This window comes from Nicotiana tomentosiformis, chromosome 9 (genome assembly GCF_000390325.3).
Source record: "Nicotiana tomentosiformis chromosome 9, ASM39032v3, whole genome shotgun sequence".
NCBI lineage: Eukaryota > Viridiplantae > Streptophyta > Magnoliopsida > Solanales > Solanaceae > Nicotiana > Nicotiana tomentosiformis.
The window spans coordinates 1,084,895-1,109,394 of record NC_090820.1 but is presented as its reverse complement, the minus strand read 5'-3'; the positions used below and the strand labels follow the sequence as shown (position 1 = coordinate 1,109,394).

Here is a 24,500-nt window from a genome sequence, read left to right as displayed (position 1 = left end):
ATAAAAATGCTAGCTCGGCCATTGGTTCCTTCCCTTTATGTTTCGCATTAACAAAAGAATTATAGCGGGTTTATGCAAGGAAAAAAAGCAATTAAAATTACAAATCTCACTTTAAGTATCTAATATCTTATTGATGATATTGCAGCAGCCTAATAAGAAGATGAAAATATCAATACTACACATGAGGAAAAGTTGTAGTAGTACAGAGGAGGAGGACAAAGGGAATGCAAATAGCGAATGTTATCCATGTTAAGGTGCACATCCAAGTCGTGGAATGATTTTATTACTAGTCCTTCTTTCCTTCATTCTTACCTGAGACAATCAATGGAAAATGCCCCCCAGCTTCTTTTTGTGGAACCCAAGTGGTTGCCACGGTCAAAAGGTTCCGGGATGCGATTTGTTTCAGTTGACATGGAAGGAAGCAAGGAGGAGTTATACACCGTCACCGTCCCTGATAGCCAACTCGCTTGTAGCAGATGGCGTGTATGCGCTGGTTTGGTTTGCCTTTCAACGGATTGTCGTATTTATTTGTGCAATCCTGCCTTGCAACAATTGTGTGAATTGCCGGACTGTTCACCTTCTGCTACCCCTGGATATTACCATTTTGGGATTGGATATCTTCACTCAAGGAAGGAATACAAAGTGGTGCATTTTTTCTATAGGGGTCCCCAGTGTCTTCCTGGGGAGGTTCAGCTTGCACAGCTAAAATGTGAGGTTTTTACCCTAAATATGGTTGGTGGCATTTCTTTAAATAGATGGAAAGAAATTGAAGACAAGCCTCCTCATCATCCGTGCTTGCCAGGGCTGTTAGTAAATGAATGTATGTATTGGACGACCATAGCTTTTCGTCCTTTCCGTCGTCCTAAGCGAATTGTTTCATTTGACTTTGAAAATGAAAAATTCCTATCTATATCTTACCCATCATCTTTTGAGGGTATTTTAGGCCTGAGTCTAATGGATATGAAAGGGATGCTTTGCATGCCAGACGCACGCCGCTTTCGCAGGAGTTCAATTCTAGACCTGTGGATACTCAAGGATAAAATAAGTTGCAGTTGGGTAAAGGAGTATAGCATCGATTTGGTCAGCTTTGGGTCTGCGAATATTAAGTCTTTCTTCATGACATGGAATGAAGAGATTATATTCACACATTTGCATGAAGTCGTGATCTTCTATGACTTGAAAAGAAAATGCTTCAGAGGAGTGAAAAAACTTGGGTTACATCCTTATGGAATTTACTCGAAAAGCTTGTTTTCTTTAAGAAGCATATAGGTCCTTCCCTCTTAGTATTTATCCCTTGTTTTCTTACTATTTAACCTAAAAAGAAAATGCTTCAGAGGAGTGGCAAGACTTGGGTTAAATTGTTAAGGAATTTACTCGAAAAGCTTGTTTTCTTTAGGAAGCATACAGGTCCTTCCCTCTTAAGTATTTATTCCCTTTATGTTATAGGATAAAGGATTCATGTTCCTAATGTTAGGAGATATTACTCACGTATCTTATTGCATATGATGTATCCTTGTTGAGCATTGTAAGAGGAACTAATGTTATCTTTAATGATTAAAAAGTGAAATGATACTTATAACTCTTCAACAACACTTCTTTGCAATTTATTGTGTCTGAGCTTATCAGTTGAATATTTGTGGATTCAGTTACATGGTGCAAACTCCTTGATGCATGTCAGTTCTAATCTTTCTTGTGTTTTTTCTTTAAGCAATTTTGTGATTTTTTTTGTTTGGATTTCTGATGCTGTCAAAGTTGACCCCATTGCTATTTTAGCATTTCAAATTTGGGCATTGTGTGGATTTTTGTTTGCTTCATCCAAATTGACCCTTTCTTTACTTATTATTTTTGAAACGAGACTTAAGTTTTGCAACTGTTTTAATTGTGTCTTCATTTACTGTTCTTGATGAAATGCCAAGCCGAAGGGATGATTTCAACACCTTGTGAAACATTCTCCATTGCCTTCAGTTTTCCTACTCAAAGGTATTCTGTTGTCTTCGACTGAAAATCTGCATACACTTTGATATGATAAGCAGCTAAAAATCCTCGGATATGATAAGCAGCTAAAAATCCTCGGATATGATAATCCTTTTGTATACTATATCTAACATGTCAGGCCTGCGCTGTTATTGGCGTTTGTGTGTACTCAGAAATAGCCACACAAACTGCTATTCTTAGAAACATGTTCATCTTTGCTACTAATGCTTCTTACGATTTTACTAACCACGGTCTAAAGATATATGCCAACTCCTTCAGTAAAATGCATATAATTCCTACTATTTAGAAGCGGGAATAAGCAGAACTTCGTCGTCCTGCTTCCCGGGATAAAATTGTAAAATATTTTGCTTGGTTTTGTTTTATCTGCGATATGAGTCAGAGATATCCCTTAAGGATATGACGCATGTACTATGCAAGTATTACTTTTCCTCTGCTACCGATCCAAATTCTGATGGCAACAAATAATTAGTTTGCTGCCTTCGCTTGCCTATAATTTATGGGTTAAAATTTTGTGTTGTTCATATGTCGTCTTTGCTAAGCACTTAATTGATGTTCACTGAACAATGGCAGATAAATATTTTGGTCCTTATCTTTCTGTAATTTTGAAGGACTACTTCCCCATCTCTCCATATATGATTTTGTAGTTGGGCTGCTACAGTTATCGGGTAAGTTTATTCTCCCCTTATTCTTTTTTGCCTTTAGTTTTTCCCAATTTGTTCTGCACATACACGGGCTTCTCCTGCGCAAGTAGTTAGTTTTCTTTCTCGTTCTTCATGCCCATCAATAGATTATTTTGAGAGTTCAATTACAAAAGCAAGATTCTGCAGCTTGAAAATTTTGCTGAATTAGATAACTTTGTGCTATATATTGCTTTTGCTCCTAAGAAATTGGCTTAGGAAGGGATTAATGATTTTTATGTTCAACTGGTCTTATAGACCCTTTTTTTAGCAAATATACTACTAGGCAGGGTGCCTAGTAGCTATTTTTATTAATAATAGAAAAAGAAAAAACCACAAAGGAAAAGTACAAGTAAGGAGGCAAAAGCTACAATAGTTTTGCTTCTATTGCCTTGGGCATATAATCATCCATGTGCGCCTCCATCGCCTCATGATGGCAGACTCATGACGGCCGCGGGCAAAGTCTCACGAGGGCGGATGATCTCATAGCCATTTGGATACTTCCCAAAGGCATATGACATATAACAAACACTTACTGAGCTAGACCTTACCTTACAATTCCTATTGAGGCATGAGCAACCTCATCTACTAGCAAGCATGTAAGAAATAAGAACTAGAAAGTACTAGATACTCTATGATCATCATAGAGTTTATAACACACTCTGTGATGATATTACATATGATAATGCTTAAAAAATGATAAAATAGGATGATGTAGAAATAAGAATCTTGCCCCTTCTTCAATCTTGTGAGTTCTTCAACTTGTAGCTCCTTGTCTTCTTCTTCAACTATCTTAAAATTCTTCAAACTTCATCATTTCTTCTTGGAACTATTAGACCTTGTGGAGGTGGTATGGGCATCCCCTTTTTGCTTTGCAACTCTCATTGGAAGATGCCTAATGACAACTTCTTGTGTGACCTTGTCATCCTAACTATGTTGCCTCTCATGTGCCTTCGTTTTGCTTTTGTTAGAACCACTTTTCAAGTGTCTACGTGAGAGATCTCCATCCCTAGCTACATTTGCAAAGCTTGCATCTAGAAGTTCTTCCTCTTCCCCTTCTTCATAAAAATCTTGACCTATATCCGCACCAAATGCTTCAATAGGATTGTATCCGGACACTTAGAGCTCCCTGCTCATGTGTCTTGGCCATAATACCAATTGGCTTGGAAGTAGTAGCTAATGCCTTACTCGGATCCTCAAGAGCTTTCAAAGTCTCCATATCATGAGAAACAAGAGCTTGAAGAATATTTGTAGGAGTCAAATTGTACCTTGCAATAGGAGAACCTGTGCTTGCCACCTTTCCTGTTGATAGAGCCTTAGTATTAGATCGATCCTTCAAGCCAACTGCTGAAATTTGCTGCTGCCCAGTAGGTACAAATACAGGCGCATTTGGGCCTAACTCTCTCTTACTTTACCAGCTATTAGAAATTAGAAGCCTGTTCATACACCTCTACTGCCTTCTTATTCGAACTATAACTCTTGGAACCATAATCTGCTTCATCGTTGCTTGCTTCCTGGAAGTTAAAGGCATTATCTTCATCATCCTCTTCCACTTGATCTGCCCATGTCTTACGATTAACCATAGCATCACTTGTCACACCTTGTTTCTCATTATAAGCACTCACCTCCTTTGTGGATGCTTGATTGCTCACAAAAAGACTCAATCGATTGGGATGGGATCTCATGAACTGATGTATTAAAAGTAACTAGTGGTGCCGTGATCTTTGGAGTTGTATTCATCAACATAGTTGTCCGGGAATCCTTTATGATTTTAGCTACTCCCGAATTGGAAATATGGAGAATTGGTGTAGTAGCAGTAGGTACTTGACTTGCCTCACCAGTGTGATCATCAACAGTTACGATCTCAAGTCGAGCACCTATGTCATTTGAATTTTTCTGCTGCTTTTCAGAACCTGTTGATCACGACTCAAATCTGATGCTTTCAAATTCCTTGTAACACCATTAGCTTTTGGATCATTCATTGTAGCGCCTGGTACAACCTCCATAGAAGCACCAGTCTCCTTCTCCACATGATCAGCTGTGGCATGTTTCACGTGAAAGTTATTACCTTCAGCAGTATCTGCGCCTTTACTCAAATTAACACGCACCTGAAAGTTATTACTGGTCTTATAGACTTAATTTGGTACTTTGGGATGTTTATTTTAGCTTTTCTAGACATGGTACGTTTTGACTCTCATCAAACATTGGCAAAGAACCATGAGCTCAGCTAAATCCCAAAGGGAGGCAAAAATAGTAGGTGATTTTTTTCTTGGTGGACAGAGTTACCTATGCAGGTGAGAGGGAACAAGTATCCTGTAGAATTAATTGGATCGTGGGCAAGTTGGTCCGAACACTATGGTTATCACAAAAAGAAAGCCTCAATCCACTCGACTCACTTATGCTTGATCAAATATTTGCTCTCAAACTAGGGACATTATGAGATTTAAACAACAAGAAATATTGGCATGATGAGATGTTTTGGTTGACTGGTTATGGGAAGTCACTCTCACTGTTGGGGGCATGGGTAAAAATAAAATATTTTCTTATTTATTGATCTTGCAATGTTGCAAATTTATCAGCAATCTCACTAATTAGTTCTCTTTGCTCATTTCTACTCCCCTTTGTGGTATAGAAAACTAAGTCTCAATTTGTTATAGCAGTATAACAAATCAGTCTAACTCAAAATAGAACCAATTAGGAGAAGTTCATGCCTATTAAAGAAGATTCTCATTACGCGTTAATTGAAATACTTACACATATGAATTGTATGTTTCTCTTAATTATTTTTATTCGAGCTTCTTTGCTGTTTGCCTTTGGGCATACTTTTCTTACATGGTTTCTTTGTTCCTCTGTGTTAACTATGTATCCTTTTTGGAAACTACCAAATTTTTTTTTAGAAGGTAAACTACCAAAAGATATTAGGAAATAAAAACGTAAAAGGTTATTATTATTTTAAGGAATCATGATATAAGAAGATTGGTTTCACCTTAAAATAAAAGGTCAAGCTTGTTATAAAAATCATAGTGTGACATTTAACTAATATATTTCTCCTGGATGAAATATCATGAGAGAGTAAAGGAAGATTCTTTAATGTGATCTTTTTATTTTTTGAGATAAGACATATTATCAGAAACTTAAACATCTTTGTATACTGGAGCTTGACGTAAGATTCCTAGAATATGAAGTTAAATGATTAATCTTGAAAATAGTGTGTATTGGGACAGCTCAAAGCCTAATAGTTCGTCCTAAGTCATATATAATCAAGTTGGATACCTACTTAAGAAAAATCTTGAATTGAAGCAACTCATGCTTTGAAGGTACCAAGAAGAGCATACGGTTGTATAACTTTGTCTCAAATTTAATTGCGCCATTGTTGTCGTTTTCCAACTTTTCTTATCAATGAGAGGCCTTTTAGTTTCCTGTTACCTTTTTAGCAGAAATAGATACTTGCATTCCTCTTAATTGATTAACTCTAAGGTTACTTGATTGTCTAGGTTGCTTAATTAATTGATCAACTGACTTGTGCTTGCTTGGGGGTGTCAGTTATTGCCAATACAATGAGCTTTTCAATATATTTTTCTCTTTTGAGTGGATTTCTTATGGTGACTTGTACATGCACTTACACATACCTGTTCAAAACTAGAATATCCACTTCAAGTGGCTTAGATGTTGTTATTCCCGGTCAATATTGCTGTATTTGTAAATATTAATTCTGCAAAATATAAGTTAACATAATGAAACAATAATAATAAATTCGAGCCCACTGAATTCACAGTGTTTCCTTAAGGAATTTAATCCTCTCCTAGTACCCAAGGTAATGGATTATTTCCACCCAGGATAGAACGAATAACACACTGGTGTAGCGGTACTTCAAACCCCAGTGTTTCGGCGAACACAAAGTTCGGTAGCAAATCACACTTACAGTTGCTTTGTTTGAAGTTAAAAAACAATGCAGAACGAAGGAGTATATACTCAGAAAGACGTATGGAAGTTCTGAGAGGAAGGGGTGCAATGTATAGCCAATTTGTTGAGCGAATTGTATGTTGAGTTGAGTATTTCTTCAACATTTGCTGCTCATATATATATAGCAGCCAAGAAGGAGTGCAAGACCAAACGTCCACCCTTCATGGTGGATCAAGCATTACATATTTGTGGAGCAAGCACTTCATATTTGTGGAGCAAGCACTTCATGGTGGGAAGAACCATTATCCGGCTGCCAAATTATCAATACACGGATTGGAAAATATCCGTTTACAAATACGGATAATCTTACGTTAATATTTACTATTAACAAATAAATTTGGTCCAAAAAATTAATCAATCAATCGATCATTTGACCAAATCCAAATCCAAATCCAAATCCGAAGCCGAAGCCGAAGCCGAAGCCGTAGCCGTAGCCGAGCCGAGCGAGCGAGCGACGACGACGGCGCGAGGCTTGCTTTCTTCTTAACTCTTTAAGAGCTACAAGAAGAGCAATTATATATATACCCACCAAAAATGTCTTCCACTTCCAATATGGGACAATGTCTCATTGTTAAGAGGGAAAACTTAAAATTTTACTCAAAATTTTATTTTCCCTCCATTTCCCATTCACCCTCATTTTAAGAATATTACATCTTAAAAAATAAAACCTCAACAATCCCCCACATGAATGGGGAATGGCTATATCACGGAAGTATGCATGAAAAACTGTGTGATTTACAAGCAAGGATTAATTGCATCTGGATAAGTAGGTTTCCCTTTGAACTTTCCGTAGTAAACTTATGTCGGATATACTCGGTCAATCGGTAGATTTGATATCTTTGAACCGTCGATCTTTGGTGTATACCTAGACAACCATAAGTCACACAATCAACCCTTAACCGTCTTTGGTTCTCATTGTTGTGTTCGTTTCAGCCATGAACACCGCCTGGTTTCATAAGTGCGTAGAGAACTGGCCTTACAAAGTTCTCCTTGAAGCGGCTCACACTTCACACTTAAATAGGTGATTCCTAAACGTGTCATCCTGTAGATACACTATTTGATATACCCCGTATCAAATTTAGAAATCATTAAAAAGCCTTAATGCTTTATCCTTGGTACTGAACATTGTCTCATCACGAGAATGGACTAAAATTTTATTTGACAATGTTGAACCGTCATTAATGACTTTGTTTGATCTCTTTGAACCTAGATCTTGGGATCTCCAGTCTTCTAGGTAGAGTTACCGCCACAATGACTTGTTCTCGGCCATAGCCCCATTCCCCTTGATGATTTCTCAACTACCTCTCTAGTTAGGCCTTTTGTAAGTGGATCCGACACATTATCACTTGACTTTACATAGTCAATTGTGATAATTCCTCTAGAGAGTAATTGCCTAACGGTTTTATGTCTTCGTCGTATATGACGAGATTTACCGTTATACATGATGCTCCCAGCCCTTCCAATTGCCGCTTGACTATCACAATGTATGCATATTGGTGCCAACGGTTTGGGCCAAAATGGAATGTCTTCCAAGAAATTCCGGAGCCATTCAGCTTCTTCACCGGCTTTATCTAAGGCTATGAATTCAGCCTCCATTGTAGAGCGGGCAATACATGTTTGTTTGGACGACTTCCAAGATACCGCTCCTCCACCAATAGTGAATACATATCCACTCGTGGACTTAGAATCAGTTGAACCGGTGATCCAATTTGCATCACAGTATCCCTCAATCACCGCAGGGAAATTACTGTAGTGCAATTCAAAGTTCTGGGTATGTTCTAAATATCCCAAAACTCGTTTCATTGCCATCCAATGAGATTGGCCTGGATTGCTCGTATATCGACTCAGTTTACTTATAGCACAAGCTATGTCTGGTCGTGTACAATTCATGATATACATTAAGCATCCCAATACACGAGCATAATCCAATTGTGATATGCTTTGGCCTTTGTTCTTTGCTAATGCAAGATTCACGTCAATTAGAGTCTTTGCAACTTTAAAGCCCAAGTGCTTGAATTTTTCAAGTACTGTCTTAATATAATGAGATTGTGACAATGCCAGACCTTGAGGAGTCTTATTGATCTTAATTTCCAGAATTAAATCAGCAACTCCCAAGTCTTTCATATCAAACTTGCTATTGAGCATACGCTTAGTAGCATTTATGTTGGCAATGTCATTACTCATTATCAACATATCATCCACATATAGGCAAACAATGACTATGTGATTTGGAACATTTTTAATGTACACGCATTTATCACATTCATTTATCTTAAAACCATTTGACAACATTGTTTGGTCAAATTTCGCATGCCATTGTTTGGGTGCTTGTTTTAGTCCGTAAAGAGACTTAACAAGTCTACATACCTTCTTTTCTTTACCTGGAACCACAAACCCTTCAGGTTGTTCCATGTAAATTTCTTCCTCCAACTCTCCATTTAAGAAGGCCGTCTTAACATCCATTTGATGAATTTCAAGACCATACACTGCAGCTAATGCTACTAACATCCGTATGGACGTAATTCTTGTAACTGGAGAGTATGTATCAAAGTAGTCTAGACCTTCTCGTTGTCTATACCCTTTTGACTACGAGCCTTACCTTGAATTTATCAATAGTGCCATCATCTTTGATTTTTCTCTTAAAAATCCATTTAGAACCCAAAGGTTTATTTCCAGGAGGAAGATCAACCAATTCCCATGTATGGTTGTTCAATATGGATTCTATTTCACTATTGACTGCCTCTTTCCAAAACAATGATTCCGAAGAAGTCATAGCTTCTTTAAATGTTTGAGGCTCATTCTCCAATAAGAAAGTCACAAAATCTGGTCCAAATGAAGTAGACGTTCTTTGACGTTTACTACGTCTTGGATTCTCCTGATTACATGTACTTTCTTTTGTTTCTTCCCGAGGTCGTTTAGATCCTTCACCAAACGACTCACATTCCTTTTTATACGGATATATATTTTCAAAAAACTCAGCATTATCTGATTCTATAACCGTATTATTATGAATGTCGGGATTTTCTGATTTATGAACCAGAAATCGATATGCTTTACTATTTGTCGCATATCCTATGAAAACACAATCAACGGTTTTCGGTCCTATCTTTACCCTTTTGGGTTTAGGAACTTGCACTTTTGCCAAACACCCCCACACTTTAAAATAATTCAAGTTGGGCTTCCTTCCTTTCCATTGTTCATAAGGAATGGATTGTGTTTTGCTATGGGGCACTCGATTTAATATTCGATTAGCCGTAAGAATGGCTTCCCCCCACAAGTTCTGTGGCAAACCAGAACTTATCAACAACGCATTCATCATCTCCTTTAATGTGCGATTCTTTCTTTCCGCAATCCCATTAGATTGGGGCGTGTAAAGGGCTGTTGTTTGATGAATAATTCCATATTCTAAACATATTTCTTCAAAAGGAGATTCATATTCACCACCCCTATCACTTCTTATCATTTTTACTTTCTTGTTAAGTTGCGTTTCAACTTCATTTTTGTATTGCCTGAATGCGTCTATTGCTTCATCTTTACTATTCAGTAAGTAAACATAGCAATATCGAGTACCATCGTCAATAAAAGTTATGAAATACTTCTTTCCACCGCGAGATGGTATTGACTTCATGTCACAAATATCTGTGTGAATTAAGTCTAAAGGATTTGAATTCCTTTCAACTGACTTATAAGGATGTTTAACATACTTAGATTCCACACATGTTTGACATTTTGATTTTTCGCATTCAAACTTGGGCAGTACTTCCAAGTTAATCATTTTCCGTAAGGTTTTATAATTGACATGACCCAAACGTACATGCCATAAATCATTTGACTCAAGTAAGTAAGAAGAAGCTGAAATATTATTATTATTTTCAACAACCATTACATTTAGATTGAAAAGGCCCTCGGTGAGGTAACCTTTTCCCACAAATATTCCATTCTTACTAATTACAACCTTGTTGGATACAAAAACGCACTTAAAACCGTGCTTAACAAGAAGTCCAGTAGAGACTAAATTCTTTCTCATTTCGGGAACATGAAGGACATTGTTCAAAGTCATGACCTTGCCAGAAGTCATTTTTAGAAATACCTTCCCATATCCTTCAACTTTTGCTGTTGAAGCATTTCCCATATAAACTGTCTCTCCGGGTTCAGCAAGAGCATAGGTAGCAAAAGCCTCTCTAACTGCACAAACATGGCGAGTGGCTCCTGAATCAAACCACCACAGTTTAGGATTTCCCACCAAGTTACATTCAGAGAGCATGACACACAAGTTATCAACATCATCATGGTTTACTACCATGTTTGCTTGACCCCTTTTCTTGTCTTTCTTCGGAGCACGACACTCCGTAGATTTGTGTCCGGTTTTCCCACAGTTGTAGCAGTTTCCACTGAACCGCTTCTTGCTTGGGTTGTATTTCGGACCAGAAGCCTTCTTCCTCTTTTTGTTAGCTTCAACAATATTTGCTCCCATTATTGTTGAATTTCCACGGCCTCTCCTTTCAGCAGCTTTATTGTCCTCTTCGATTCTCAACCGAACAATGAGATCTTCAAGGGACATTTCCTTTCGTTTGTGTTTCAAATAATTTTTGAAGTCCTTCCACAACGGAGGCAACTTCTCAATCATTGCTGCTACTTGGAATGCTTCGTTGATTACAAGACCTTCAGCAAGTAGATCATGAATAATCACTTGCAATTCCTGGACTTGAGTAATAACAGACTTGCTATCTATCATTTTGTAGTCCAAAAATTTTGCGGCAACGAATTTCTTCATCCCGGCATCTTCAGTCTTATATTTCTTTTCAAGCGCATTCCACAATTCTTTGGATGTCTCCATGCTACTGTATACATTATACAGATTATCATCCAGTCCGCTAAGAATATAATTCTTGCATAAAAAATCAGAATGCTTCCACGCTTCAATCACGAGAAAGCGTTCATTATCTGGAGTTTTATCCGGCAGATCAGGAACATCTTCCTTGATGAACTTCTGTAGACATAACGTAGTTAAGTAGAAGAACATCTTCTGCTGCCAGCGTTTGAAATCAATCCCGGAAAATTTTTCGGGTTTTTCTGCCGGTGCCAACGCCGGTGTTCGGCTTGTCGTTGCGTTGGCAGTCGCCATCGGAACAGCTTGGTTTTCGTTTTCAGTCATCATCTTTTTCAGAAAAGAATGACACAAACAAACGTTTAATACACGTTTTCAAACTGGAGTAAAAATCACGTAGATTTTAATATCCAACAAAACGCCACGAAGGCTTAACTCTCCAAAACGGGAGTACACAAACCACAAAGGTTTTAGTTTGCAGAATAATAAGAATAACACAAGTACAGAAATAAATATTAAATTCCTTAAGATTGTTATTCCCGGTCAATATTGCTGTATTTGTAAATATTAATTCTGCAAAATATAAGTTAACGTAATGAAACAATAATAATAAATTCGAGCCCACTGAATTCACAGTGTTTCCTTAAGGAATTTAATCCCCTCCTAGTACCCAAGGTAATGGATTATTTCCTCCCAGGATAGAACGAATAACACACTGGTGTAGCGGTACTTCAAACCCCAGTGTTTCGGCGAACACAAAGTTCGGTAGCAAATCACACTTACAGTTGCTTTGTTTGAAGTTAAAAACAATGCAGAACGAAGGAGTATATACTCAGAAAAACGTATGGAAGTTCTGAGAGGAAGGAGTGCAATGTATAGCCAATTTGTTGAGCGAATTGTATGTTGAGTTGAGTATTTCTTCAACATTTGCTGCTCATATATATATAGCAGCCAAGAAGGAGTGCAAGACCAAACGTCCACCCTTCATGGTGGATCAAGCATTACATATTTGTGGAGCAAGCACTTCATATTTGTGGAGCAAGCACTTCATGGTCCAAATCCGAAGCCGAAGCCGAAGCCGAAGCCGAGCCGAGCGAGCGACGACGACGACGGCGCGAGGCTTGCTTTCTTCTTAACTCTTTAAGAGCTACAAGAAGAGCAATTATATATATACCCACCAAAAATGTCTTCCACTTCCAATATGGGACAATGTCTCATTGTTAAGAGGGAAAACTTAAAATTTTACTCAAAATTTCATTTTCCCTCCATTTCCCATTCACCCTCATTTTAAGAATATTACATCTTAAAAAATAAAACCTCTAACAGATGTTAATTGGCTTCATATATTCATCTTTCGTTAAAAGATTATAGGGGCCCGGAGCCTCTGAAATTGTGAGGTTGCCTTCATTGATGGGGAATTCCTAAAATCTAGCAGTAACATATCTTTTCAATGTGTATTTATCTAAATATATCTTTTTCTGTTGACTAATTTCTATTTAAACTAAGCGGGAATTCATTGTGCCCCTTGCTTGTCCACTTCGGGGTAATTTGAATTTTCATCCTTTTGATCTTTAAATTATTTTTCCTGCATTTCTAGATGCACCCTTTACTTTAAATGGATGAACCCTTTTGCATCATAGGTACTACATAGACTTTCTTCTCAATTTCTGATGTTCTTGTTGTTTCTATTTTTCACTCTGTTGATGTTATTGATTATAACTGTGCTTCAATGATTATTAGGATCTACTCATTATTCCATCCAAAAAAAAAAACCAAATAAATTGCTCCAAATTCCAATCAGACATCACAAGTGCAAACTATGACCCATTTTACCTCATCTTCGTGAAACCTTATGTGATAACAAAGTAACTTGCCGATATTTGTGTCGGGGCAGGAAGAGAAAACAACAACCGTATATATTTTTGCATCATCTCCGTCTAACAACTTAAGCAATTGTTCTTCAGTATACTGAATAAGCCATGGACTGTTAGTGTGGTCGAGCAGTGGCTACCATTAAAAAACAAGAAATTGTGGAGCAGAGTCCTAGCATGTATATATTAGATTCCATGAAAAGACAAATTTCGAGGTTGTTTTGAGGGCAAAACAAGCTCGTATTGATGTTGAAATATATGTTTAGATTATTGAGTGTTTGGCGTAATGAGTGGGATATCTGTATATAAAAAAAGATAGACTTTATCCGTACTCCTTGAGCAATTTTATACCGAGGAAATCATTACTAAAAAGATCAACAACTTTAATAAGGAACAAAGCTCCTACCTATGTTCCATTTTACTTGTTCAGTATGGACTTTGCATTTTTTTTCGGAAATAATAAATAAAGAATATATTTTCATTGATAAGGGTAACGAGGAAAAAAATTTCTCTTGATTTGCTTAAGTGAATAAGTAAAATAGAAAATTTATTTTATTATAACGGACAAGTAAAATGGTACTGAAGGTGTTCATGATAAACAAGACATTGTTTTTAAAAGGGTGTGAATAAGGTGAATATAACTAGAAATATTCTTTTGTAAATAAATCACCTTCATGATAAACAAGACATTGTTTTTTAAAGGGTGCGAATGAGGTGAATGTGACTAGAAATATTACTTTTGTAAATAAATTTAGTACTTAGTATTTTTTTTTATCTGGGGTTGGGCCCGAGCTCAGTACGGGTCGCCCTCACAATGCCGGCTTTTGGATGGGAGAAATTAAAAAATATACAGATTTACAAGTGGTCATTGAAAAATAACCACAGTTTCAAAAGTAATAGAATAATAATACTAGTTCCTGTAACATTTGCCTCTGGCCGCCCTCGACCACAAACTAGAAACTTGAAATAAGTTTTTTTAAAATTAAAATTGATAAAATCTTACTTAAAATCAACCATGGTGTAAGAAAAGATTGAATAGATTAGCCATATTACCGATTGAAAAAGAATTATTAAAAGAAATTTATAATAAAATGATTGTTCATAATTTTGCATTCAAATAGCTAGAAAATTAATTACTAGATTTTAGGCCTCCAATAGTGTTGAGCCACCCCTGCGCCCTCCAACTAGTATGTAAATGAAGGCGAAAGTTAGACAATAGTCGTTCAAATAAATTTTAGAATTTAGATATCTCTTGATACGTAAAATGAAGATCTAGCTCTTAATTAAGGGGTGAACTCTTTAAGATATGAATCAGAGGAATAAATGGAGTTGGAGAAATCGTAAGATATTCAATTTCGACTCTAAACACTAGCACTGGTCTTATGGTCGCCAGTTGCCATAGTCATATGCTCCAATATTTTGTGTATCTGTTTTTTATTGTATGTCTTGGATTGAGCTTTAATTACAATCTTACCCTTCTAAAAAAGGTAACTAGTCAAGTGGTGAGGAATTTCACTAATATATTGGAATAAAATTAGAGCAAAATATTTACTTTAATGTAATCATTATCAATAGCTCAAATAAACGAGGTGTGAGAGGAAGAGATGTTATTGACGATTCACTACTTAATTTGGATCTAAAAATCATGGAAGACGGAACTGAAATATGCACTTGCAATTAAATCACATGGCATAAAGATTCGAAAGCTAGGACATGTGTTTACTGGTTCGGTCCAAACTTTGTATTTACTGGTTCGGTCTGAATTTCGTCTTAAATTATTAATTTAGAACTCAATAACTTAAAAGCACCAAGAACTCGAACCATAAACTTTAAATTATGACTTAACCTCTACAAACAAGGTATTAATTACATACATAGAATTATATTGAACATGTTTAGGAAATAGACCAAGGTAAATTTTAATTCAAAGTAACTTTTTTTGTTGTCCATGGCTTTATGTCTTAGATTACAAAAAAAGCACAAACAAATTCACTAATTTGAAACTAATTTAATACAATTCTACATTGGTGAATGTTTTTTTCCCGCTCATACTCACTTGTTTGATAGTTTAAACTAGGCCCCACTTTAGAAATATGTTTTTGGTCTTAATCAAAATAGATTAAGGGTGCGTCGGAACGGTCGATAGCTGCTTAGCATCATCCGAGAGTTTAATCTCCTTACTCCTACTACTTTTTTCAAAGAAAAAAAAAAGAAGTAGAGTAAGAGCTCGTTTGGATTAACTGATTTGAAGTAGCTGATAAGCATTAGGTGCTGAAAAGTACTTTTAAGTGTTGGAGTTGATTTAATAAATAAGCAGTTACGTGTTTGGATACAAGTGCTAGAATTGATAATAAGTTGCTGAAGTGTTTGATAAAAAAGTGCTGATAAGCTCTTTTTCTGTTAAAATGAATTAAATAACATTAGAACTGTTTATACTTATAAGAGTGTAATTTCTTCAAAATTTTAGATTCAAGATCGATTCAAATACAAAATATTCTATTTGTCATTTTATTTTAAATATAACTGTGATTAGATAAGATAATTTTTATAATAAGCATAGTTTAATGAACATAGTTTGAACTGAAAAAACGTTTAAATATGTAGGCTAGCGTTCCTATAATCTTGCAATAAGATTTGTAATTCAAAATATAGTCTTCAATTTTAGTAGTTAATATTTGTTATCAGAACAATACTGTAACAAGATAATTGAAGACCTAATGCATAACTTTATGGGATTCATTATAGAGGATACTAGTGTTTACATAAATACAATTATGCAAAGAAATAAAAAAAATTGCTTACATCAAATATTAGTGAGAAGAGCAGACTTGAAGAGGCAGAGGTTTAGGTTTGAATCAATACGTGAGGAAATAGTTTTGCGGTGAAGAAATAGATTTGCCGTAGGGATACATGAGTTTTGTTTTAAAAAGAAACATTTTAGGGATAAAATAGTAAAAATCGTGATCAAATCTAAAGTGCTTATAAGCTAAAAAATCATAAGTTATGGATGACCAACTTATGGCTTTTGGCTTAATTTTGACTTATAAACATTTGACGCACTTTTAACTTTGTCAAATGCATAAATAAGCCGAAAAGAGTTTAAAATGCAACAAATATCTTTTTTTTAAATCAGACATTTACGAGAAAACTAAAAACACAATCTGACATATATTTCAATAGTAGTTTTCTCAAATTAAATCCATAATCCAAAATATATTTTTTCCAAAACTTATTTCTAATTATTTTAGAAATTGTAATTTTCCTAACACTGACCCGGTTGTGTCTTTTTAGGGACCCTCTCTCTCCGACCCGTACCCGTTTCTATACCCAAAAGCCCTTTGCTTTAAACAAAGTTAGGGTTTATCTCTCTCTCTCTCTCTCTCTCTCTCTTCATCCCCAGTTTTTTCGTCGTCAGTAGCCATGGTTAGTTATCTAAGCCATACAATGAATTCAACTACTAAATCAATTTTAACTATTTTACAAATTTCTACAATTTCCTTTACACATATTATTATAAACTGATGTTTTATTTTTTATTTTTGTGATGTGAAAATTATCAAAAAAAAAAACAGCCGCAGGGAGATTATATAGAGTTACACAGGAAGAGATTTGGTCGTCGCCATGATCACGAGGAGCGTAAACGTAAGAGGGAGGCTCGTGAAGTTAAGGAGCGCTCCCAAAAAGCCCAAAAGGTCCCTCTTTTTTATCCTAATTATATTTCAACCCCCCTCCCCTTTTTGTATGAAACTTTTTTGCTTAATTTTGTTTGTTTTGAAAAACAGACGTTGGGTATTAAGGGTAAAATGCTTGCTAAGAAGCGGTATGCTGAAAAGGCCCAAATGAAGAAAACGTAAGTTCTTCTTAATTGTGTAATTACCATTTTACCATTTATTGTGATTGTGTGAACAATACAAAAAAAAATTAAGTTTATTGTGTTGTGTTAAAAAATCATTTTTTATTTATTTATTGTGATTGTGTTAAAAATTCAAAAAACAAATTGATCTTTATTGTGATTGCGAGCATCATTATTTTTATAACTAAAAACCACATAGTTGCCTAAAGAGAGGTGAATGAAATGGTGAAAATGGAGCAGAATGAATATAGGTTTGTAGAGCCGGCCTTGGTCTAGTTTGGGGTTGAGGTTTAGTTATTGTTGTATCCACATGATTGTCTGATATACTAAAATTTATTGTTCGAATATGAATAGCGAACAACACTTTTTTTGAACTAATATGCACACATTTTACACGAGTTTGAATTACATGATCAGTGAGGATTGATATAACCGACCCAACTTGTTTCGGACTGAGACGTAATTGTACTATGCCTGCGTTTCTCCAACATGATCAGTAAGGATTGATATAACCGACCCAACTTGTTTCGGACTGAGACGTAATTGTACTATGCTTGCGTTTCTCCAACATGCTAAATTGACTATTCAACAATATTCTATTTAAATAATCAGAATTAGTTTCATAGCCCAAATCAAACAGGCAACATTGTCAATTTTTGACGGAGCAGTTCCTTTTTCGTAGTATTTGTGTTAACTAATGCTCCTACGGTTGGTTATTATTCAGGTTATGACTGCTGTCTAGGTAAAGAAAACATACCTACTGAAAGGTTCTGTATCTTTGGTTTAGTGTTTGCTTTTGAGTTGGTAACAGAACAAGCTCTGCTTTACGAACACCAGCTTACTTAGTGTTCATTTGGATCAATGAATCAAGAATCTCACATTTGAAGCTGGATACCGGCATTCAATTTTAGAGAGTGATGCTTAACCCGTAGCGGAAAAACGTAATATGAGTTTTATGAGTTCTCTGATTTTCCTTAGTGTCTCCTTTGCTTCTAGCTATTTTGCGGCTGCTATTCTATGTTAAGGTGCCAGAAGATGGTGCTAGTGGTTGAAACATTTATTAATTGTTTCCATTGCAAGTCTATTCAAATGTCAAACACAATTTCTCTAATATTTAGCAGTTCTCCATTGAAATAATTGTAGACTTGTCTGTGTTGAACTCAGAGGGGAAGGAGGGGGGGGGGGAGTTGAATCCTCTAACTAATTGTTTCCACGTCAAGGTTATTAACATGTCAAACCTAGTTTCTTTTACATTTAGCAGTTGCCCGTTTAAATAATTGTATGACTTCTGTCTTCTAATAAGGTTATTTTCAATATAACTGAGATTCTGGATTATGTGGTAAATAATTAAACTGGTGAATAGTATGCCTCCGTACAAAATTCAGGTCATATTAAAAGATAAAAAGAAAAGATAGTTTCAGCCTCTTACACTGAGGTAACATCTCCATATTTTCTGACTACTGTTGCTTCATTCTGTGAATGATGCTATTTAATGAGAGGCTAATGTTTTAAAATCAGTTATGTGATACTTGGTGCTTATTTGGTCCTTATGGGTGAGTCATATGATGTGCTGATTTTCCAGGTACTGAAGCATGTACCAGTTAATTAATGAAACAAAGGATGGTAACTTTGTAGCAGAGTTTCTCAAATTCTATCCAGTTAACCACTTTTCTTTCTTTGAATAGATTGGCTATGCATGAAGAGTCATCGAGTCGTCGCAAGGTTGACGATGATGTGCATGACGGTGCTGTTCCTGCATATCTGATGGACCGTGAAACGACCACAAGAGCTAAGGTATGTTGAGTGCGATGCAGCAGTGAACTTCTTGTCTTTTTGCTCAAGTGGTGGTAATATGAACATAGACTGTTTATACTGGTTTTAAATGTTGAACCTTCTGTGTAGATTCTTAGCAACACAATAAAGCAAAAGCGGAAAGAGAAAGCTGGAAAATGGGAGGTGCCTCTGCCTAAGGTAAAGTAATTTTATTCTTGTTTTTACTTTACTCGTCCTATACTGTCTCTGTATGGTTTTCACCCTTGTCCGGTGTGTTCATATTTCTTTCTATTTGTGTTCCTATGCAATTGAATGGTCCGTCAATTCTGAAATATTGACATCTCTCTGTCTCTCTTTGTTTGATTGGTCACAAATTGAGATACTTCATACTTCAGTTTGCTCTCTTTTAACTGCACTTTTGAATTTTTTCGTCCCACATAGAATTTGTTTAGCTAGAGCAATGATTCTTATTTGTTTTCGTAGATAAGTATACTGTGCTTCCACTGAAAATAGATGGCGCACAAAGGGTTACCATCTCCCGTTGCATATGAGCAGCAGTTTAATTCCTTTTGTGGGTAAATGTCCGTGATCTTTCCTTTACTTAAATTGCTTTCTAATAAGATACTTCACCTTACAGGTTAGGCCTGTGGCTGAGGATGAGATGTTCAGAGTGATAAGATCTGGCAAAAGGAAGAGTAAGTATTCTACAATCCTAATTTCGTTTTCTGTTGGTTAGCCTGTATTTACAGGTTCTTAGCCATGTCCAGGTTCTTGATTTGAGCTCCTCGCACTTATCCTTTGTTGCTTTATTTGTTGTCTTTGGGATAAGTAAGAGTGACTTTTTGACCATTTTGATATGTGCTCATCTTTGCAGCAAAGCAGTGGAAGAGAATGGTTACAAAAGCCACCTTTGTCGGAGCAGGGTTTACCAGGAAACCTCCAAAGTATGAGCGGTTCATCCGCCCGTCTGGCTTACGGTTCACTAAAGCCCACGTGACGCACCCTGAGCTTAAATGCACATTCAACCTTGAGATCATCGGGGTGAAGAAGAATCCTAATGGTCCAATGTATACTTCACTAGGTGTTATAACCAAGGGTACCATCATTGAGGTAATCTTCCCTTTTCAACACTGCACCCATTTTTATCTAGTTTAGCTTGCATCGCTAAATGTCTTGCTATAAAATCCAGGTTAATGTCAGTGAACTTGGTCTTGTCACTCCTGCTGGGAAAGTTGTATGGGGTAAGCGATGCTTTACTAAGATGTTACACTTCCCAGATTCTTTTGTCCTTTAAATTCTGATGATTCATTTATTGGATGGTTGAATGCCAGGTAAATATGCTCAAGTGACTAATAATCCTGAAAATGACGGTTGTATCAATGCAGTTCTCCTCGTGTAGTACCTTTTAGTAGAGAAAATTTTGGTAATTGTATCAGAATGGAACAATTATATTGGGTTGAAAGTAACTTTGCTGTAGCTCCAGTAGAAAATTTTGGATGTTTTAACTTATTTACCCCCGTGTTTATGTCATCGGCATCACCTTGTTTTTTCTCATTGTTGGAATCAACTCCCCTCTCTGTATCCTCTTAATTCAATTGTTTGTTTCCTTACAGATGCATCAACATCTATCCAGCTTGAAATATGGAAAATTATGCTACTTCATCATAATATTCTAAAGACCTATTTGGTTTCTTATCATCAAATTCTGTAGACCTGATAATACATGAATTATAATATTGTGAGTTAATTATGTAGTTGGATTTTGCTCATGTTATTCATATGTTCGCATATATCACATCACCTGGTCCAATTAGATTTTAGGTTACTGATATTTATCCAAATATATTTTAGAACGTTGAAAAAATTATTGATAAACACTCAAAAGCAGATTAGTGCAGCATCACAACTTAAGAACATTTTTTTTCTAAACTTTATTACTAAGGGGCTGTTTTGTTAAAAGGACTAGGAGAATTAATCTCATGATAAACTTCTGCATAAGATAATCAATTTTTGATTTGAGAGATTAGAAAAAGATAATTCCCACGTAAGTAATGCATGTTTAACCGAATTTTGGCGAATATCATAACTTAAACGCACAAGCGGGGTGGCTCAACAGATCTCGGGGCCTAAAGCGAAATCATATTCGGAGGCCCTTAATCCTAGTATAATTCCACTAGTGGGATCTGGGGAGGATAGTTTGTACGCAGACCTTACCCCTACCATGGAGTAGAGAGGCTGTTTCAGATAGACCCTCGGCTCCCTCCCTCCAAGAACTCCCACCTTGCTCTTGGAGTGACACGAACTCACAACCTCTTGGTTGGAAGTGGAGAGTGCTCACCACTAGAGCAACCACTCTTGTCAAATATACTAATTAATGAGGGAAGAAAATTATCATAATTTATAAATTTATTGTATAAAATAACCTCAATCAAGTAACAAAAAATATACTGTAACACTTTTTTATTCTAATTATTTATATAAATTATATAATATATAATAGTAACAATAATAATAAAAATTTAAAATAAATATGGGGGCCTTCAAAATTTGGGGCCTAAGGCAAAATAGCATCACAACCCAACGCCCTAGAGCAGCCCGTGCGCACGAGCTTCGTATGGGGCGATGAGGTGGGTTTAAGTAAATGCGGGACTGTGGTTTTAAGGCACGCAGTACGGGTGAATGTGAGACAAGTTGAAATAATTTCTTAAAAACTAATTTGGTGCAACGTCGATTGCTAGTCTAATCTTGCGTGTGTATTGAACGGGATCAACACCAATAGTGGGTCCATCGACATTTTCATAAAAGAAGAAAATAATTTCGGGGATTCTCAAAGATAATTGATGAACAAACTTCAAATTTTTATTCTGTGTTTTATCCATCCCAATTACTTTTTTATCGAAAACATTCAATATCTACTAGCACTATTATCTAGTTTATAAGATATACAATTTGATTCGCAGTGAGGGGTTTTGGTTTTTTAAGCTTTTAAAAAATGAGCAACTTGATATCCATTAGATATTTATCACAGACTGATCGTTAAATTTAACCGAAAATGTACTAGCAATAAGATTTTGCCACAAAAGTTCCATCAAAATTCCAAAAATCATTGCACGGAAAATTACACACCACCAACAACAATAACAATAAATCCAATAGTTTCCCACAAGTGGGTAAGGGGAGGGTAAGATGTACGCAGCCTTACCCCTACCCTGGAAGGGTAAAGAGGCTATTTTCGATAGACCCTCGGCTAGAGAACGACTGAAAAGAAAAGGTAATTACAACAAGTATGAATAACAGTGAGATGTGATCGCAACAAGTAACAATAACAGCGAGATGAAATAAGATTTAATCCAAGAATGCAGTCAAACTCTAAGTAGTAATAGCAATTTATGGATAAAAGTATCATACTAACACTAATGCTAGCGAACTGAGTAAGACAAAGAGAAACGCTCGATTACCTACGAACCTTCTACCCTAATCTTTGACCTTCACACCCTCCTGTCTAGGGTTATGTCCTTAGTCAGCTCCATATGCGCCATGTCTTGCCTAATAACCTCTCTCCAAGACTTCTTAGGCCTACCTCTACCCCTCCTGCTACCCACCAAGGCTAACCGCTCGCACCTTCTAACTGGGGCTTCTATACTTCTCCTCTTAACATGTCCGAACCATCTCAACCTCGACTCTCGTATCTTATCATCCACATGGGTCACTCCCACATTTTTTCGAATAACTTCATTCATAATCTTATCCAACCGGGTGTGCCCACACATCCACCTCAACATCTTCGTCTCAGCTACTTTTAGCTTCTAGGTATGAGAGTTCTTGACCGGTCAACACTCTGCTTCATACAATATAGTCGGTCTAACTACAACCTTGTAGAACTTACCTTTAAGTCTCAACGGCACATTCATATCACACAAAATACCGGAAGCGAGCCTCCATTTCATCCATCCTGCTCCGATACGATGCGTGTCATCTTCATCAATCTCCCTGTTACCTCATATTATAGATCCAAGATACTTGAAACTACCTCTCTTGTGGATGACTTGCATATGAAGCCTCACCTTCATATCCCCTTCCTGGATATCGTTGCTGAACTTACACTCTAAGTATTCCATCTTGATCCTGCTCAACTTGAAACCTTAGACTCTAGAGTCTGCCTCTAGACCTCCAGTCTTTCGTTAACACCATCTCGCATCTCGTCAATCAAAAATATTTCATTATTAAATAACATACACTATGGCACCTCACCTTTAATGTGTCTCGTCAATGCGTCCATCGCCAAGGAAAATAGGAATGGACTAAGAGCTGATCCCTGATGCAACCCCATCATAATCGAAAAGTGTTCCGAGTCTCTTCTCGTTGCCCTAACCCCAGTCTTAGCTTCATCATACATGTCCTTAATCACCCTAATATAGGCTATTGGGACCCCTTTAACCTCAAAGCATTGCCAGAGCACCTCTATCGGGACTTTGTCGTATGCTTTCTCTAGGTCAATGAACACCATGTGCAAATCCTTATTCATCTCCCTATACCGCTCCACCAATATGCTCACAATGTGAATGGCTTCCATAGTCGAACACCCCGACATGAAACCGAATTGGTTCTCAGAAATAGACACTGGTCCTCACCCTCGCTTCAACCACTATCTTTCAAGCTTTCATAGTATGCATTCACAGCTTATTCCCCTATAATTGTTGCAACTTTGGATATCTCCCTTGTTTTTATACAGAGAAATCATCGTACTCCACCTTCATTCATCAAGCATCTTTTACGTTCTAAAAATGACGTTGAACAGCCTAGTGAGCCACTCCAAACCTTCCCTACCCGCATTCTTCCAAAATTTCACAGGTATTTCATGTGGCCCGGTAGCTCTACCCCTATGCATCTTACGCATAGCCCCTCGACCTCCTCTATTCTTATGCGCTTACAGTACCTAAAATCCCGGCGCATCTCGGAGTGCTCCAAGTCGCCCAGCACAATGTCCCTATCACCCTCTTCGTTTAGGAGTTTATGGAAATATGTATGCCATCTTCGTCTAATATGAGCCTCTTCCATCAAAACTCTACCTTTCTCATCTTTGATACACTTAAATTGTTCCAGATCACGGGCCTTCCTCTCTCTTACCTTGGCTAGCCTGTACATCTTCTTGTCCCGCTTTTGGCCCCAAGAACGCCCAAATATCGCAGTCTTAGCCGCAGTAACCGCTAACTTAACCTCATTCTTAGCCCTCCTATACCCCTCTATGTTCATCCTCTTCGCCTCTTCATCTATACTCTCTATAAGCGTCAAGTACGCCGCTTGCTTGGTTTTCACTTTTTCTTGTACCTCCTCACTCCCCCCCAGTCACCTTTGTGGCCGCTAGAGAAACCCTTCGAGACCCCTAACACTTCTCTCGTAGCTACTTTAATACGTCGCGGTCCACATGCAGCTCGCGTCCCCACTGCTCCTCCATGCTCCCATAGTCAACAACTCCTCCCTCCCCCTCCCCCCCAACCAACTCTTGCGCTTTGTCACTAGTAAAAGCACCCCACCTAATC

General features: G+C 36.9%; 2 protein-coding genes across 2 annotated transcripts; both read left to right on the top strand.

Annotated features, from left to right (window-relative positions):
• The first annotated feature begins 237 nt into the window (after positions 1–237).
• On the top strand, positions 238–1,269 carry LOC138899517 (F-box protein At3g07870-like). Its single transcript, XM_070186043.1, has one exon. It carries the CDS (start codon positions 238–240, stop codon positions 1,267–1,269), a length of 1,032 nt encoding a protein of 343 aa, XP_070042144.1.
• Positions 1,270–16,624: 15,355 nt separating this feature from the next.
• Positions 16,625–20,514, top strand: LOC104089177 (uncharacterized). The gene is made up of 9 exons (XM_009594017.4): positions 16,625–16,757; positions 16,907–17,026; positions 17,117–17,184; positions 18,873–18,981; positions 19,090–19,158; positions 19,598–19,655; positions 19,835–20,070; positions 20,150–20,201; positions 20,292–20,514. The coding sequence occupies exons 1-9, from the start codon at positions 16,755–16,757 to the stop codon at positions 20,357–20,359; spliced, it is 783 nt and encodes a 260-aa protein (XP_009592312.1). The 5' UTR covers positions 16,625–16,754; the 3' UTR covers positions 20,360–20,514.
• Positions 20,515–24,500: the final 3,986 nt, after the last annotated feature.

Coding starts and splice junctions, on each gene's coding strand:
- LOC104089177 (XM_009594017.4), top strand. Junction 18,982..19,089: donor AAACGACCACAAGAGCTAAG/GTATGTTGAGTG, acceptor CCTTCTGTGTAG/ATTCTTAGCAACACAATAAA. Junction 19,656..19,834: donor AAGATCTGGCAAAAGGAAGA/GTAAGTATTCTA, acceptor TCATCTTTGCAG/CAAAGCAGTGGAAGAGAATG.
- LOC138899517 (XM_070186043.1), top strand. CDS start 238: ATGTTATCCATGTTAAGGTGCACATCCAAGTCGTGGAATGATTTTATT.